This window comes from Fukomys damarensis, unplaced genomic scaffold (assembly GCF_012274545.1).
Source record: "Fukomys damarensis isolate Sample0158 unplaced genomic scaffold, DMR_v1.0_HiC HiC_scaffold_14, whole genome shotgun sequence".
NCBI classification, from domain to species: Eukaryota; Metazoa; Chordata; class Mammalia; order Rodentia; family Bathyergidae; genus Fukomys; species Fukomys damarensis.
In genome coordinates, this window is record NW_022900926.1 from 78,379,784 (window position 1) to 78,400,054 (window position 20,271).

A 20,271-nucleotide genomic window follows, 5' to 3' on the forward strand; every position below is an offset into this window, starting at 1 on the left:
AAAAAAAAAAAAAAAGAACAGGCGAGTGGAGCTCCTGTATAATTTTTGAAATATTTCTGATTTACAATTCCAAAAGAATTGTGGTATTTTCTGTTTTCATTCACCTCACTGAACTACTTATTCCTCCATAACACACTATCTCAAAATCAGAATAGTGCTCAAAGCAAAAAAGAGTTCCTTTCTTTGATCACACTTAAAATATTAATACAGATGGAACTTTCATTCAGAAGTATAGCTGCTGCAGATATAAATTCAAAGTTCCAGGGAATTTCTGAAATAGGTCTAAATTTTCCTAAATCTGAGCCATATTTATCTCATCCACACTTGAGAACAGAGCATGAACCTCAAACAATATTTTTCACATTAAGTTATCCTTTTCTGTTATTACTTTTGCTGTCTTTATGATTAAAATTTTAAAACTATGTAAATATAGTGCATTAATAATTTCAATGTGCTTGGCAATGATCTTATAAAAGGCACGTTCTAATTAACTATCTGGGAAATGTAGGCAATGATGCTGGCTGAAAGTCTATAAGAAATAAGAATTTTACTCCCATATTGCAGTCATAGTTCATTGTGTTTATTAATCACTAAACAAACATAAACAAGCCATGAAACCATATTTGTAGCAGAAGTGTGAAATAGAAAACCACAAAATACTACCTGAAGCATTTTCCTCTAAAGTATTTAAGGAGGTGTGAATGTTTTTGTATATTAAACTTTCCTGATGAAGTTACATGGGAGAGAAATTCATATACTATGTACTGAGACTTAAAATCCACTTTTATGTTATACTATTTTGAATTCATAAAATATGATTGATTAATGTCAAAATTTTAATATTATTAAATTAAATGTAAATTATTTGCATAAAAGAAACAAGAATCTATTTTCATGCTTGATGCTTAATTATTTGAATGTTCATTTTTTGGAAATCGAATTACTGTGTTCACATTTGATAAATTCAGAATTAGGCTTAAACCAAAACAATTAAAAACATTTATGTATTATATAATTTTAGTAGTTAGAAGGTATTTTAATATATTTAAATTTAATATATGACAAAGCAAATAAAATGTTAAAATACTTTTCTTGATCATATTTGCCATACCATAATATTTTAATCATCTGCCTTTGTATTAATAGGCAATCTATACTGAAATTCCAGGAAGGCCCTTATAAAAGAGATTTCTCATCAACTATCGCCTAATTTTAAAAAATCTTAATGAAAACACTAATATACTATATATCACACCATACTAATCAACATACTAGATTGTATTAGAAATATAATCCAAATCAATTTAAATATCTCAAGTGACCTTGCCAGTGTCAGTGAATATATTTTATAATAACTCAGCTTTCTCATGAATTGATTGGCCAAGAATTCAACACATAAGTAGAGAAAAAGTATACATCACCAAGTTTATAATTTGTTTTATTCTTTTACCTTTTCTAGAAGTTGAACTTAAAAGTAGAAAAAATCAAAATCATAAATACTATAGTTTGTGTTTTCTTCAATTTAGAAAGTTACTTTAAAATTATTGTCCATGTATCTAACAATATTTTGCATTACGTTAGATTCTCTTAAGCAAAATACATTATTGGGGATAGGGAGGGAGTAAAAATTGTTCATTGTATGAAATGTTTCTTTGTATAGTTAAAACTGTATCAGAATATTTCTTCAAGGCTAATTCAACTGTTACTTTCCTTTTTAATGCTTTTCAGACTTGAAACATACAAATAGACTATTGAGGTTTTATTACATACTATTTTGATTTAATTTTAGTATTTCCTCAAAGCAAAACATTACAATAGAATCCTGGTCATTTTTACATTATATTCACAAAACAAAAAAGAAAAAAATAGAATTTCCACTTTAAGGTTTCATATTACACATGTCAAAATCCTTTACATAAGAAATTTTGATATATGTTGTTCTGTTATGTACCTCTAAATAATGAAAAATATCTGTGAAATACTCTAATGTCCTCAAATATTTCCTGAATCTTATTTACTTCTTGTTTAATTTATTCTTACATTTTTAGAATTCTTGATTAATTCAAATAAACTGGATTATTCAAGTTTATTTAAAGGGGATCACATTTCATAACAAAATATGCAAAGTTTGTTACTAGCTTTAAAAATAATTTACTTGCTTTATGATTCAGTACCATATTTCCAGATGCAGAATTTATTTGCTTAACAAATAATTGAGGCTCCACACAGTAGAAGATACTGTTCATAACTACAATAAAAATGAAAAAGAGGGAGACAAAAGTCTCTTCTCTATTCCAGATAATGCAAAGTAACAAAGAATGGCAAAGATGTACAAGAATTTCAGCCCTTTCAAAAACAACACAAAAATATGTTTGTTCAAGGCCACCTCAAATGAAAATCAGGGCAATGATAGCCTACAAAATGGCTACTTTCACCACCTCAAAGCTACTTTAAAAGTGTGCCTAACCATATTTCTTCAGTTAATTTCTTGCCAAACTTATACCAAACTCTAGGAAGCTGCAAGTCATTATTCTACAATGTATTCTAGATTTAGTTTTTAAAGGATCATATGGTAACATAACCATATTATTTTACCAGTTAAAAAAATGTAGCTACGTACAATGACACAGGCTTTTTATCCCAGGTACTCAGGTGGCTAAGGAAGAGGACAGCTTGAGCCCAGGATTCATTTAGGGTTAGCTTGTTGGGCATGCAGAGAACGTCTCTTAAGGATACAAAAAAACAAAAAAGAAAAAAATCAAAAAACAAAAAAGAAACCTAAATTCCATGGATTTCAACTTCTCCAAAACACAGTGATGGGGCTAAATGCAGAATATCATTGTTGCCAACACTGCACAGTGATACGAGAGCAGGTTCCCCATCTCTTCTCTTAGGTATATTCAGGAATATGTAATATAATATGTAATATAATGGGAATGAGTGTCTTGAAATTTTCTCAAATCCATTTCAAGTTACTTTGAACCATTTTAGATGATTTAACCAAATATAATAGGATTTAGTGGTAAATTTTTTGTGAAGTAATATGGTCAAAAATTGCAAACTTCTCAGTAGTTTGAAAGTTCTGGAAGTAATCCTAAAGGATTGAAGATGTAAATAGTATTGCAAATTCTGGAATGTGATATGAAGTGAAAGCTGTACAAAACTATGTCCAGCATTTTAATACCAAGTGTCTTTTGGTTAATTTGAAAGAAACTTTATAAGATTAAAATTCATAAAATTGTGATTAAAGATACATTAACAAATATAAATAAACTACCTATTAAATAAGAACACATAAAATCATTTGGTCAAGTTATTAAAATTTTGTAAGATCTTTAAAAATTTCACTGTTATCAAAGCAGTGTTAGTGGAATAAGCCAATAAGTATGCATTTTATCCGCCAAAAAATACTGATGCAATGAAAATATTTTAACTTTTATTTTTTTCTTTTGTACAATTACTTTCCTATTGCTCCTGCAAGAAATTACCATAAACTTCTTGACTTAAAGCAATACCCAATCCCCAACCCCAGGTCTTGTTATGCAGTTCAGGCTGGCCTTGAACTCACAGCGATCCTCCTACCTCAGCCTCCTGAGTGCTGGGATTACAAGCATGCACCACCATGCTAGGCAATACCCAATTCATTATCTCACACTTAGAGGGCAGTAATTCTAAAACTGAAGAACTGTAGTGCTATATTTGTTGTTTTTTTGTTGTTGTGTTTTGTTTTGTTTGTTTGTTTGCTTTGAGACAGGGTCTCACTATGTAGTTGAGACTGACCTGGAACTCACTATGTAGCCCAAGGAGGTCTTGAACTCACAGCAATCCTCTTGCCTCAGCCTCCCAAGTGCTGGGATTACAGATATGCACCACCACACTCAGCCTGTAGTGCTATGTTTGATGTCCCCTAGGAAAGAGAGTTTCCTTTTCCTTCATTTCTAAAGGTCAACCTCAATTCTTGACCTGTGGCCTCTTTATATCTAACCCCAACAGGGAGTATTTTATATTTTTATATCTTTATATTGCATGTACTATTATATATATATATATGTGTGTGTGTGTGTATGTATATGTGTATATATATATATATGCACTTATTTTATAGCATAAATTCAGACATGTATGAGCATACACAATCAGAATTTTCATTAGCTCTTTTGGGGGGGGGAATCTTTTGAACTGGAATCTTGCTATCTTTCTCTTGTGGATCTCAAATTCATGGATTCCCTTAGCCTTTAGCATAACTATGACTATGGTGTATGCTACCACATCAAGGTTGAAAATTACCACTCTTTTATTTTTACTTTATTGCTGTAACTAAAAATAACTTTGTCATGTATGAAAGGGGGAATGTTAAAGTCAACTAACCATGGGTGTCAAATATTCAAGACTTGCTGTGGTAAATAGTCTATTTGCACCTTCCTTTAAGTGAAACAATTTAAATAATATTCATCAGAAGCTTTTGTTGGTTATCCTTTTTAGTCATTTGCTAAGTTAAATAGCACTCAAAAGTCTCAAACCTGAAAAAAAATTGTTGCAGACTTTTATTCTATTCACAAAACTTTTTAGAAATATGAGATTGAGAAGAAAATGTTCTTTAGGGGAGGGTGTTATTTCAACATTTAGGCCCAACAAAATTTTTATTGATTAGTAGAAATTATTATTTTTTAATTATCCATTTAATGGCATAGATCCAAACTGTAAACATAAGTTTTACACTGTAAAAAAAAAAAAAAAAAAGAAAGAAATAACATTGGCAAGATGTATTTGGTAAAACAAAATTCTGCAACATATGTGAAAGTCCTGTTACTGTCCCTTCTAATAACAACTAAGATTAATGACAAAGAGAAAGTGGCCCACACGTGACCTACCCATGGGAGTGCCAACACCATAACCTTTGGAGTCTATAAGGCCCCCGATCTGCGTCAGGTTACAGTTCCTCTGGGTAACAAACTCGATGGTCGTTGACTCCATTAGGAAAGCATAGTCAGAGGTGAGGACTCGCTGGATTCCTTCTTCATTACTCTTCACCAGCACAGACTGTCTCCTGCTGCTCATAAAGGCCCACATTTTGTCATATGTGGAGATTTTTGATTTCTAGGGGAAAATAAAAACACATTTAAATGATAACAATGATATTTCTCAATTTCCATGTGATTCTACAATATTAAAGAAAATTGATTACATTTAATTTACTCATACCACTCTAAAATTATATTAACATCAATAAAAGTAAGTTAAAAACATGAAATGTTTCTCGTAGCAAAACATCTTTTAAAAGTTATTGTAATCCTTCATTATATTTTCAGATATAAGAAACCTTTTCTTAATAAATTAAATTATGAAAAAATGAAGATCAATGATGAAAGTATTTTGTGTTTGTACCTCTCATGCACACCTCATGTTTGCTATTCCATGTTTTTAACATTACTATAACATCCAGTTTACATAAGCCAGACACTGGACAGAGACTGATGCTGCAAGATTTTCTGGTTTTGATCAATTTTGGTTGACTGTACAATAAGTGTCACATTAATCCCCAAAGATACACAAAAGTGTAGATGAGGAGAATTTAATACAAATAAAGTCATGAATTAGGATTACTATATTTCCATTGAAATACAACCTGGTCAGCATTAAACCATTTTAAGCTTGCCAAAGACAACCAGAAATTTATTATTCAGTCCTTACTAACTAAAACTTCCTGGAACAATAGTATTGAATAGATTTATAACAAATTGAAATCCTCAGTAGGTTTTTCCAAAAGATGAGTTTTGTTCAGAAGAACTGATAAAGCATAAAAACAAAAAAAGGTTAGTATCTGCTTATTGGAAGCTCATATGTGAAACGCACCCTCAATAATACTTATACAAGTATAAAAATGATACTGAAGCTATAAACACACACAGGATATTTATCATACTGCTAGCTCTATGATAAAAAGTTAAAAATATATTTAAATAAATGGAACAAATTTTTCTTTACAGCTTAAATTTGCTTTCAGTTCTACATGTGTAGACACAAATGTCATGTCAGTACCATTTCCACTGCAAGGCAGATACACAGCGTGACTTGGAAAATTTCTGGTCCTACTTCCATGATAAAATGGGAACATGACAGTGATAGTTTGTTAGAAAAAAACTGAAGTACAATAAATGCATTAGAAATGCAAGAATAGCACTTAGACTAAGAAAGAATAGAAATACAAACCTTTGAAATACACTGGAATACTCAAACACCTGAAGAGGTAAATGAGGCAGCATTTGCAAGATGGTACCTAAAGCACCTAGCATCATATTGATATGATTACAAGTTTGAGAAAATATGGTCATATTGTTAATCTTTAGAATACAAAGTGGAAATGCAAAGAACCCTTAATTTTATTATAAAATTCTTGTTGAGATCCTTAAAACCAGTAATGAGTGTTTGCAGTCTCACTTGTCTGTTTCAATCGGTTACAGAATAAGGAGAGCCAGAACAGGACATTTTCTTTCTTAGAAGAAGTTTTCTCCTAATATTTTGGATCAAGTGAGCACAAAATACAAAAATAACCCAAAATTTGAGCTCTTCTGAAGATGGAAGGGGTTTTATGCGAAGAAAAATGGACAGTTTGTTTTAGCGTGCTCCATGCTGGCACTCCCTATGAATTTCACAATGATCAAAGAATTTTTGAATTTCAAGCTATTATGTTATTCAACTGTTTTTGCACAGAAATTCACAAAGAATAATATTTAGCAACTTTGACAATTCTCTTTTTTAAATCATGTTCAGTAATGGAGTATAGTGAATTACAGGTTTAGAAACAACAATCTATACACTTTGAATTTTCCCTAAAATCTTACATTTAGAAGAGGAGTACTTATGGGCCAGGGATTTAGCTCAGCGGTTCGGTGACCTGCCTTACAAGCTCAAGGACCTGAGTTCACTTGTTGCACCAGTGAAGGGCACTTTTTTCTCTATACTGCTGATAACTCATAAGTAATTGATTAATTTCACTTTAGTAAATAGAAATTCATAAAAGAGTAGGGTTGACCAGAAGTAATGATCACTACTTCTATACTTCTTACTACTGTAATACATGCACTTATGAAAGCCACTTCATCTCTCAAAAACTTTTTTTCCTCATTGCGTTTATTGGTACATTCATCATTGGGATCTTATGCCTTTATATGACAGGTCTTGGTTCTTATTTTTTCCCCTTGTCCCTGCCCTCCCTTCACCCCCTCCTCCCTCCCCATTTACAAACGTTTTATTTCCATTTTTCATTTTCTCCTATTTTTTTCTTTCCCTATTACCTTTCCCCTACCCTTCCTACTTTCCCTACACCTTTAGCCCTTTTCTTCCTATTTCACATTGTCAATAATCTCATTAGGATCTTATGTACTATTATAGTTTGTTCACACCAGAGAAACTATTCGGTATTTACACATGTGTGACTTATTTAGTTCAGACTAGTGCAGCCACTATGGAAATCAATATGGAGATACCTCAAAGAGCTGGGACTAGAGGTTCCATTTGACCCAGCCATCCCTCTGCTGGGTATCTTTCCAAAACATTTAAAAGAATCATATCACAGTGATATATGCACACCTATGTTTATAGCAGCACAGTTTGTAATAGCTAAAACTTGGAAACAGCCCATTTGCCCATCAGTTGAAAACTGGATAAAGAAGATGTGGTTTTTCTATAAAATGGAATATTACTCAGCCATAGAGAATGAGAAATTAGATTCATTCATAGGAAAATGGATACATATTGAGGATATACTCAATCTCTCAAAATTTTAGTTTACAAAGATGTCAAAATACTTGCCAAATTCAATTATTTTAAAGATCAAATAAGACATCATATGGAAATGTTCTATTGTCTATTGTTGCAGTAAAGTATTCCATAATTTTTATTCTTTCAAAATAGATTACAATACCATTAGGTGCTTGTGTAGGCATAATTCTGCACATCAGCTAGGTTCCAGATATCAGGAGTAACTAGCATGCAAGAACATAACAGACATTTCCCTTTGTTATCAGAGCAGCGAGAAGCCAAAACAGTTATGAAACAGATTTGGCATCAGTGGTGATTTTGAAAAGATGGCTAAGATTGCTGTGTTGAGAAGGGATCATCTGTAGCAAAGGCAGATATAGTAAGACCATTATAACCACACATAGACAGCATCAGTCTTAATATGTGGACCTGGGACATTGTGTCAAACATGGGAGACATCTAAAAATTCAAGATATGAATTCACATGTGTTATAGTTCTCAGTCATTCAGGATATACGAAGTAAAGAGAATGTTTCAATTTAGTTAGTCTGTGATTTCTAGTTTAAAGATGATGAGAGAGAGACAGAGAGAGAGAGAGAGAGAGAGAGAGAGAGATCTAAAAGATGGGCAAGTTGAAGGTAAAATGATCATACCTAATGAGTTGTAAGTGCCTGAGAAGCATCCAAAAGGATCTATCATGTGAAGTTAGACATATAAGTCTGAAGTTGACTGTAGAGGTCAATGCTAAAAATGTAGCTATTTTCTGGCCTCTTGGATATAGGTGACAAAGAAATAGAGGAAATAGGTGAAAAACAGTAAAAGAGGAAGCAAATCTTACAATCAAAACTAGTGAAATTTTGAATTTCCATGGCAGGCATAGCATTCATTCTGTCAGTCAGACACAAAAATAATTAAAAGAGATGAAGGAAAAAACTCTGGGTGTTGTAGTATTGCAGAAATCAAGGCAGAATGTTCAGTGAGGTATTGATTGCCCATAGTGATTTTCCAAAAAAAAAAAAAATCACAAACAATAAGAAATGAATAATTTCCTTTGAGTATGGAAATTCAAGATTCCTTGGTTACTAAGATTTAATTGAAGACAATGAAGCATTTAAAAATCACATTGAAATGCCTTAAGGAAGGATTTGCACAAAGTGTACTGGAGCCTATAAATGCAAAATAAAAAATAAAAATATAGGACTCCAAAGAGAGAGGAATGATTTGGTTTAAGTAAGAGTTTGAAAGACTGAAGAGATTTGCGCATGTTTAAATGCCAACTGAAGACATTTCAAAAGAAAAGAAGGATTTAAAATGTCCGAGAAACAAAATACAATCAATACCACAAAGGTCCTTTGACCAACATCTTCCTGTTTCCTGTACCTCCATTCACCCCTGCCATCCACCGCCTGATCTGTGCTTGAATTAATTTTGCCTTTTTTAATTCCACATACAAGTGAGATCATGTAGAATTTGTCTTTCTGTTCCCAATATGTCTCATAGCATGGTAACCACAGTTAGTTATACGTAAAATTTGCTAAGAAATAGATATGAAAAGTTCTCACTGTTAAAGTAGAAACAGGCAAAATTATGGGTATGTTAATTATCTTGATTATGACAATCATTTTGTAATGTACATATATATCAAAACATTTTGCACTCTATGCAATATTACAATTTTTATTTATCATTTATACCTTAATAAAGTCATAACATTATGAAAATGTCCTAATGTGAATTTCAAGTAGAATGCATGAGGATTTAACATATCAATTGACATGAGCTCTAATTTTAAAACATGTATATTACATATACATGAATTTATATTCATTCATACTGCAAGGTCTATTATATTATCCGAAAAAAATATTGAGCATTTTTCAACTGAAATAAACTATAGCATCATAAATGGTAAAGAAAAATAGAGACAAGCTCCCTAAATTACAAATCAGAAATAAAAAGGCACTTAAGATCAGGGAGGAGGTAATTAAAGCTGAAATAAATAATCAAATATTTGTGGAGTGTGAAATTTGTATGCAAACTGACCTAATACAACGGGCATAGCATGCTGCAGTATGAACTAAAGATTCTAAGTGGAAGACCATGGGCCAGTTGAAAATTTGCCTGCAAAATATTTTTTCACTTTATTATGACTATGGTTCAGAACTAAGTGGCCAAACCAAAATGTCCACAGCCTTTGAAGGTCTTACAACCACTGCTCTGTGGAGAAATGAGGACAGAGAAAAATACTACAAAATATTCTGTAATTAACATCGAGCCTGGCCTGCCAATTACTGCTCCTAAATTCATTAGAAACAATTTTCCAGAAGAATATATTACTTAAAGGAAATATTTAAAATGCAAAACAAGTATCAGTTAAGCATGTCATAATTTTTTTTTCTGTAAGGAAAGAGTTGAGGTTATGATAAATAGCAGCAGGCTAGAGAAACTGCTGAAATCAAGCATAGATAAGTAAAAATTATATTGAATTAGTGAGAAAACACAGTACATGTTATTCTGTTCCTTTCTTTTTCTACAGAAATGAAAAAATACAGGTATTTTCTAAGAAAAATAATTGTCCATGAAGGTAGATAAAATATGTGATATGCTTTTAATATAATAATTTTAATTACATAGAAAGCAATAAAGTATTTGGCAAAAATGAAAAGCATTCCTAAGGGTTATTCTTACAGTTATATTGTGCAAAGTAATTTAGATAGATGAAGCCAAGCAAATACATTTAAATCATGTCTCAGAGACAGTGTTTGAAATGCCTACAAAAACAAAGCAGAACAAGTGAAAAATATTTTTAAACTTTTGTTTATAAAATCTTATTTTCTTATTCAACTTACCATATTTGCTAATGTGAATACTAGAAAATTCCTACGTGAGTCCTTTTCTTAAATAAATCCAACATAATGACAGTTCTATGTTACTTTGGATGTATTTGGTGTGTCAATGTTAGCAGAGTTTATTTTATCAAAATGCAGAGGCTTGTAAGCGGATTTGGTTTTTGCTACATCAGCACAAAACCAGTAAAACTACCTCATAAGACACTCTGCTTATAAAAGCAATTTTTATAGACTGAGACATCAAACAAAAGATAAAAAGAAGAGATTTTTGTCAAGAATAAACATTAAGACCAGGAAATTCAACATTTTTAAAAATTCACAGTTGCCACAATATTTTATCCTTTAAAAATATCATATAAGGCAAATATTTAAAATTTAATAAATGTGCATCTAATTTAAAACATAAAGAAACGTTAGTTTCATTTCTACTAGAGCTCTAAATAAAGCTTGCAACCTTAAAAGTTTGTCATCTTTCAAATCTCAAATAAATAAGGTATTTTAGGTTTGTCTTTTTGAGCATTTTAGAGAGTTTTAAAACTAAGATATCAGTATAAGAATAGTGCTTTGTAAATATATTTCTATCCCTTCCAAAGTGTTATAAAAAGAAACCTAAGAATTTCTCATCCTACTTACGCAATTCTTTCCTCTTTTTTTGAGAGCAATGTATTTTATCTATATATCTTGTCAAAGAACATCTTTAGCTTAATGACTATCTTAGGTTTAGATGCACAAATGAAATTATCACCTCTGTTGATTTTGCTGCTGTCAAATACAAATTAAAATTTAGAAACTATCTTGTGTTCATCTACTTTTATAAACCTTCCGGACTACCTGAAAATTATAAGAAAATATCACTATGGATGTTTAATAGTAAGAATATAGAATTCTTACATATGTACCAGGGTATAGTTTATTTTCATGAATGAAGTAGAAAACCTGTAAATTCAATTTTGCTGAGCATAACTACAAAGCATCAACAATACAGAAGAAACTGAGCATTAATTTTATGTTTTATTGTAAGTAATAATATAAATGCTTACTTCAACTTAGTTCCATTAAAAAGTATGGAAGATGTTAAAGACAAAAAGACTTTTTTTTAAAGACCAAATTCCATTTCTTTTTATCTCATCTCCTATATCATAAATCTGGCAGAATTAGTTGAACTTAGGTATATGAATTAATATGGCAAAATTACTAAGATGAAAGAAAATACTTACTGATATATTTTTTCATAACTACAAATGTAAATTTGTGGTACTTGGCTCTTTCTCAAATTACTCTTCTGTAATAAATTTCACATGGCCTATATTAACTACTTGGCTGTAGATAGTATACTTTTTGCTACAAAAAATTCACAGATAACAGTTCCTAATATGTGGTTCAAGAAAACACCTCTAGTAAGTTCTCTTTTGGTAAAGGAGAATTTGGGTGAGATTTGCATTTTAATTTTTTAGTACAGTAAATAAATTACCCAAAATACTGGAACATATGTGCTAGGTAAGAACAGCTGAGCCCTATCTGGACTCATCTGACCTCGGTCACTAAGAAATTAGAGTTAATTCAGGAAAACAGGACAGAAGCCATATGTGCTTCGTATCAGAGGTGACTCTGACTCTAGCGCAGTGATCTGAAAAGCTTGTGGTCATTAGCAAACCTGTCAGTTTTTGGAATAATTCTGGCAGTTTTATCTCAAAGCATCTGCAATCTCTGAAAACAGGATATTTGAAAGAAAGGACAATAGAAACAGAAAGAATTCCTCTTCTTGGTGTGACTGCAAGCTAATATAAGAAGAAAAGAGAGCAGTAGGCCTGAGCACAGTATGGTAGGCAGAAAATTTAAACCCATTTGGTACAACTAAATAATATTTTTAGGTAGTAAAAACAATATTTTTTTCTGAATCACTTTTTTCTGAATCATTCAGTCTCTCATGATTCCTTTGTTTATTGCGTTTCATTCTTTAAATGAGATGTCTTCCACCTGCCCGATCAAATGTTATGTTTTCTTATTAATCAATATTATAATCAACAATGTATTTTACTGTCATTTAGCCTGAATGAGCTAAAATTAGGAAATCTGACCTGCATCTATGCAGGACAATCAACCAGCCACAATTCTTCATTCCTAATAAAAAGATTCCTTACTATTATCATAAAAATGTTATGAGGAGTAAATGAGAAAATCCATCTGAAGTCTTCTTGACAAGACGTAAGGATGGTTAAAGAATTCATTCTTTTAATTTATGCAATTAATCAACACAGAAAGATCATAACTTTAGATGCCAGGCCTATAGGACATACCTACTGAGGGCTTATATGTACGATTTTACCTTTAGGATAATTTAATATCTTTTAGAAATATGAAAAATGTACATTTCATTTTATTCTGTAACCCAATCACCCCAGAAGGAAAGGCAAGGAAAGCAGCCTGAGCCCTTGCTGAGTGAGGGCTTTCACACACCTTGGCCTGTAATGTCAGGACTTTCCCAGTGAGGAGCCTCAAAGGCACAGAGCTTCTGCTTCTATTTCTTCTCATTCTCGTTAATAATTTGCTTGAATATTCATTTGGTCACTTGTTCTTTTATTCTAACAGATGTTGCATCTTGTTATGAAGAACCATGTGAGGCACTTCATATACAGAAATAAGTCCAAATCTAGGCATGACCACTGTTCAGAAAAAGTCAGAGGAAGTCATGCCCATCCCTTTAATAATCAGTCACAGTTTTGTCAGGTGTCTTACTCTTCTCTGTAACTGAAGCTAAGAACTATGAAGAGTAGTGCAAAAACAAAAACAAAAACAACAAAAAATAATAATAATAACCCTCCACACTTGAAACTCTTAAAGCATCATCCTCAACTTCACTAGGGTTTCAAAAGCTTTTTTGAGAGTTGATGTAGATCTCATAGTATTTTAAAGATAACATACTGATATAAAATATATTAGTAATTATAATATATTAAAATATACACAAAATGAGAATATTCTTTCACTATACTAGTAAATAGAGTCAGGTAGTTCATAGGGAGGCGAGATGAAGCATTCCAGTCACATTAGCATCTACTAACTGCTTCACAATAGTCAGAAATCCGACATGTATAAAGGAAGCACACCAATGATTTTATGAATTATTAATTTGGGTTACATCTTAATTAGAAAAGCATACATGCTGTAGCCTAGGGGCTTTGATGTGCTTTTTACTCTACTTGGAATATAATTCTCCATCTACTCTCTATACATTATTCATTCACTTCTAATCTTTGCTAATACATCACATTTTCAAGACTTCCCATTTACCCTATTTTTAATCGCAATCTTTTGCTTAGCAAATATGCATATCCTCCTCCTGCTTTATTTTTATATGTAACTTTATAGAATACACTATATGGTCTATTTTGCTCTCCTCTTCTTTATGTGATTGCTTTGGTTAGTATTGTCTTTAAAATAGGATGTTTGTGATACATCATGAATATATTCATCATGAGGAAATTGGTAAGAATACATACTGGATTTTAATCTATTTAAATTATCCTTCTCTTTCCTCCCTTCTCTCACCATCCCCATGGTCTTTTTCCCATATGCATAAGGACTGCCTTCCTGTCTTCTTTCCTCTTTATACTTATCTTTTTAGTTTCTATCCCCACCAGTGGATGATTACCCTCCATGGGGCAGAGACTTCTGGAGATAATTATCCTTTGTACCTGGAACAGTGCCTAGTTTATGGTGGATATCAGTAGATATTTATAGAATAAATTAGAAAAATAAATGAATGAATACAATGGAATTATATACTTGTGCTGGAGTTTGGAAGACAAGGGTATTAGTTTCACTTCTGGTGCTGCCAATCTAAGTGATCTTTGATGAGTAATTTCATCTTTCTAGAACTCAATTTGCTCAACTGCAAAATCAATAGGCTAGGCCATATAAATGCTAATATCTTTCAGTGGAGACAGTCTATATATTCATGAATATTTAGAATAATAACTAGTCACTTGCTTTTCTCTTTCAGATTTTGTTTATGTCTTTTATCAAAAGGAAAAGATAGATCACTGGCTTTAAAGTAAAGCACATAGTGAAACCAATGCTTTGTATAAATAATTTTAAACTCTATTTAACTTAAAAATGTAACTTTACATTTCACATCTCACATATATCAAGGATGAGAAATAACATTAGTATATTCTTTATATTTTTCCACAGACTTTGCTGTGTGATTGTGTCTTTTAGTCATTTCCTGCATATTGTTATCATTCTTAGAATAGTGTAGTACTCGTATAATTGCTTCTCAGCAACAGCAAATGTTTAACAATTAGCTCTCTGGAAAGGATGGTGTACACCAATTTGTGGTATTTGGTGGTTTTACTTGAATTATATTTGTTTCTACTCTTTGTTTACTTTATCTCCCCTTATTTTTTGCCCCCTTGCTGATTTCAAGCTATGAACCTACTGTCAGTCAAATGATACAATTTCTGAAAGTCAGTTTAAGTCAAGTCTAGCATACCACTACTTTTCCCCCAAAAGTCCTAAACCACTTCACTGATGAAAAATATCCTCCAATAATCTTACTCAGGCTTCAGCCACCTAAATCCATAAGAATAGAATGCATTTTCTCAACACCTGAACTTGTTTCACTTTCAAAATCAATTATTCAGCTATCCTTCCCTAGGACTGTAAATTTTTTTTTCTTGCTCTACTTATTCACATTTGTAACTGGTCACATTTCGGTTCCTGTCAAAGCCTCATGCCCACTAAGACCTGCAGATTTAGAATGTATTACCTCTTTCTGCTTTATTTCTAGTTTGACCATGGGAACTTCCATGATTCCTACCCTCAAGGTAATTGTTGCCAATATACTAAACTCATTAAAGTTTCTTTGTTCTTTATGGCCACTTAATTGAACCCCAATCCTGAATGGACTCTACTCTACATGTCCTTGGAAATTCATAATGAAACAAGGACAACAATGCCAGAGAAATTCACAGCAGTGAGTGCAAAGCTAAGCTAGATGACCCCAGAATACTCAGAAATCCTACCCCTCCTCTCAGTTTATTGTCTACAGTGCCAATTTCAAATTTCTTCCTTTCTGAAATTCCAAACCTTTGTGAACTGCACAGATAAATAATAAATCAGGTATGGGAAAACAAAGACAAATTCAAAATATTTATTACATCAAAAACATTTTTATATCAAAAGCTCTTCTCTATTTCATTTTGCAACGTCTTCTCCCACAGTAAAATCTTCATGTTCTACTTTGGCTTCCAGCACATCCCTACATCGTTTTAAAGAATCTACACCAATTATATCTCTGTTATCACTCCCCTTTTATAGATAAAACTTACCATGTTTCAGCTTTTAGATCTTAACTTTCCTTCCTCCACGTAACTCCTTTTCTCCCTGTACTCATCATACTTTCTCCTTTTTTTAACAAGAGAATTAAGCAGCTTTTCTTATGATGGTACTTCTTCACTTTCTACATACTACTCTATATTTATTTAAATGGATATAAAAATGAACACATTTTGAACTATTGTCCAACTCTTAATCCCTCCTACATGGTAAAACAATCACCTAATGCTTTTTTTTTATATTCACCACTTCCTCTCTCTCAGTCTGTTGTCTATCCTAAGAAAAAAATAAAATAATGCATCTTCCTCAAATCAGAAGGCTATCTACTATGCACAAGTTAGTATAAAACAGCTGAGGAAAGCATTCAAATCAATTATAAACATTTACTAAATTTCAGAGTCATGTAGATAAATTGAAATGACAAGCTAATTACCATTAACATTTGAATCAATTAATGAGTCAAGTCAATATTGTTATGAACACATTCTCAAGTGAATTTCTTAATGCTATTATTAAATGAAAACTTTTTATGTGCAAAATGCTATGTGACTTACTAATTGCAAGACCATGATGTCGTTTAGATCCATCTATCCCTGAGAGAAAGCTTTTGTGATATCCATCAAAAGGTTGACAAATGTGAGATTAGGATAATTAAATACATAGTAACAAGGTCGAGGGCAGATCCACCAATCATATGCTAAAGCAAATGTTGTGAATTATAAATACAGGCATAATTTTTACTGAGTTGCTTTTATATAATAAAATTTTGTTATTACATAAAGTGCTGATTTAGAAATATGCATATGCCAAAATGTTCTCTACAAAACAAGATGAAGCAGAAAGGCACAAAATGAATAGGTCTTCTAGTTCTGGCTACAAAATTAAACAACGTTCAAAGGAAATATTCAAAATGCCTATGCAAAAGAATAGAATACATATATAGAACTAAAATATGATTGAAATTTAAAGAACACAGTGTAGCAGAAATGTTAAAATAAATAAACATAATTACACACATAAAGAAGTTGAGCTTTGCAGAAAAATCTTTCGAAATTCATTCCAAAAATATTAGTTTTGAGAGTATATTAAAACTACACTTAATATTAAAAGAATGCAAAATTTCTTTTCAGTACCTGTGCGTATGACATGTTGTAAATTTGTTCAATTCCCACTATGTTCCTTGTGCAACTTTAAATTTCTTTGGTAATATAAGCAGATAGTAAATAAAATTGAGCCAATTTGAAGCTAACATATATGAACGCCCAGGGTGATTGATAATCCACCATTTGCCAGGTCAGAAGTTCTTCCAATAAGCAGAGCCAGTACTAACAGGTGGGGCAATGCAGATATGCCATTTGTGAGGTTTAAGATCTTACACAGTCCTCCTCCAAAAGCCATTTAAGAAATGACCTGAACATACTTGACTTGAAAACAACATACATATTTGTATATATTTTACTTGTTTGTTTGAGCCAGGATCTCACTATATAGCTCAGACTGGCCTCAAACTCATGATCCTCTTGCCTTAACCTCCAAGTGCTGGCATTACAGGTATGGACCACCTACCAGGCTCTGAACAATTTTAAATTTTACAAACTAATTTTCTTCTAACTTTACCCTTTGTTCTGATATGTACTTCTATTAGAGTCTTTACTATAAGCATTTTGAGTAGAAATAGATAGGTCATGTGGGACTATATCTAATTAGTATTCATTTGATCTGTACAACATGTGACCTAATAATCATTACAAATTACTAAAGCATATAATTTAAGGTTCTTTTATGTACTGTGTCAAAAGTACACTAGTATTTAAAATTGCTTCCAATTTTTTCCAAATATTCAAGATGGTACCTACCAGTTTGTTCATTTTGCTTTTCATAATGTTACTCTCCACATCTGAGTTAGAGTTCCACATGTGAATAGCTACAAGTCCTATATTTTTTCCACCTTGCAAAAGTTTAAATATATATTTTGTTTGGTCTAGCAGTCTGCCCAGTAGGAATTCTCAGTTCAGACATCTCTTTTTCTTCACACACAGTCACTCAGAAAAAGTGAACACTGCCAAGATCTTTTCGTCAGAGAGCTACATTATTTTCACAAAATAAGTCCGACCTTGAACTTTTTTTGGTGACAGATAACTTGCTATATAAGGTACAGAACTTCCAACTTCTCTCCCAGATGAAGCATTCACATTTTTAGGGTGGGCTGCCAAAATATAATGTGGAATAGCCTACAATAAAAATTCAGAAACTAAGATCTCTGTGTATAATTACAGAATATATGTTTGTTTCTGTGTACATGTGTTTGTATTTTGCCAACAAGTTTTAACAGCTCTTAGGATAAGCATCTACTTAACTGAAAAATGTATCTTCCCTGTAATCCATTAAAAAATCCACAAAATATTAATTTGTTAAGTATGCATAAATAACTTGTCATAGTATAAAAAAGACACATTAAAAAAGAAAGCGAACTTAAGTAGAATTATGCTTGACACTGTCAATGAATTTCAAAAGCAATATATATTACTTAGATTAATATCTAACACTGTACTTCAAAAAAAAAGAAAAAATCTGACAGATTTATATCCAGAACATTTATCTTTAAATGTGTTTTCATCTGCATGATTATTCTGTGCTTAAAACAGATCTTGAAACATATACTACTATTTAAAATGCAGCTGAGTTTCACTCACAATACTAACCTTTTAAAATGCAAAATTCAATACAAGTTGGAGTGAAGTTTCAAGGACACTTTAGAGAAATTGTAAATGTAATTCAACCTTCAAAATACATAGGCAGAGGAGCTAGGCTGTGACTAAAAATGCATGAGAATTAGATATGGATGAATTTAGTTAAATAAAAGAGATATCAATTGAAAATGTGGTGCAAGATAATACCTACATAGATATCTGAATAAAAAATGTCAAATTTTCGCCAGAGATTTGGCTCAGTGGTGCCACTGCCTGCTTTACAAGCGTAAATCCAGAGTTTGATCTCCAGTACCAAAACAGACAAACAAACAAAATATGTCAAATTCTCATCAATGGTTATTAAATCACATTCATATATAAATGAACATATTCCTAAGTGAGAGCTAAAGAATAGCATTAGCAAAAATTATTTTAAATATATATTTTTTCTGAAATAAAACTGAAGACTAGTAAACATATGAATACGCTCTACATCTTTGTATGTTTACAGTTATTCATTATTCAGAGGATTATTTTAACTAACTTCTACTACAGAAGTACAAATGAAGCCATTTTCATTTTATATACTGCCTGAGAAAACAGTGTTATCTTTCAAAAAAGGCATAATTCTATCCACTAGAATATATTTGTTATATTTTTTACTTCCCATGTGACTTTTGTGACTTTGTCCGGGAAAAACATAGTTCCCTATAAAAAGAAAATAAAAAATAGATTCTTCATATGCATATTTTAATTAATACCTACAAATGACTGTCGGATGTTCAAAATAATTTGCTTAATTTTTAATTTACTAGTACCTTTTAAGTTCTTTTTGGAATTTCCTTTGGGTATTGTACTACATCCATTTGAATAGCTTCATTTTTAACAAGTTTAATCCTATCAGGATATATTTTTCTTTCTGAACTAAGTTATTTAGAGTAAAACAGCGCATGTTTAAGCCACATACTACTTTGCTGTTACTATTTTAAAATCAGGAGTAGTTATTGTCAAAGATTTTCTGGTTTACCAAACTTGGATATGACTCCTGAACATTTTCCTGGGAACATCCATGCAAGTGTAAAAAACAAAAAGCTCTGATCAGTTTAGCAAGAACTCCTCAATCTTGCCATCAGATGATCCTCAAATCTGACCTGGTCCATATTCTCCATCACCTCTCAGGAAACAGCTAATTATTTCGCACCATTTTCTACAAGAATCCTTCGTAAGTAGATTTAACTAGAACTTCCCTTGCTGTGCATTTCCTTTTAGAAATATTTTTATCCAGTACCCTCATGCTCCTCTTTGGCTCTAAGTTCCTAGTTGCTCATAGTATATCTGAAATTGAATCTAATCTTTCAAATCCACTGAAAAATTCCATTGAAATGATCCTAAGGCAATTGTCTTAAAACTGCCTTACCATACTTTCAAAAATATAATTAAATAAAAGTTTATTTAACATTATAAAATCACTACAGTTATTTTGTTGTATGCAACATGATCTAAAAGCAATTAAAAAATTAAAGCTCTAAAATGTTTCTTAGTAGTTATGTCAAAATGTATATTATTTAGGGCTCAGTGGTTCCACCACATGTCTCACAAGTGCAAGGACCTGAGTTCGATCACCGGTACCA

The 20,271-nt window shown here is 31.7% G+C and overlaps 1 protein-coding gene across 12 annotated transcripts in view; it reads right to left on the minus strand.

Moving 5' to 3' along the window:
• Grik2 (glutamate ionotropic receptor kainate type subunit 2) overlaps positions 1–20,271 on the minus strand; it is a 657,782-nt gene that overhangs the window by 25,941 nt on the left and 611,570 nt on the right. For all 12 annotated transcript variants that reach the window (XM_033763462.1, XM_010607179.2, XM_010607177.2 and 9 more), the window contains one exon: positions 4,872–5,097. In XM_033763462.1, coding sequence (XP_033619353.1) covers positions 4,872–5,097 — 226 coding nt within the window. The remainder of the gene's footprint in view (positions 1–4,871; positions 5,098–20,271) is intronic.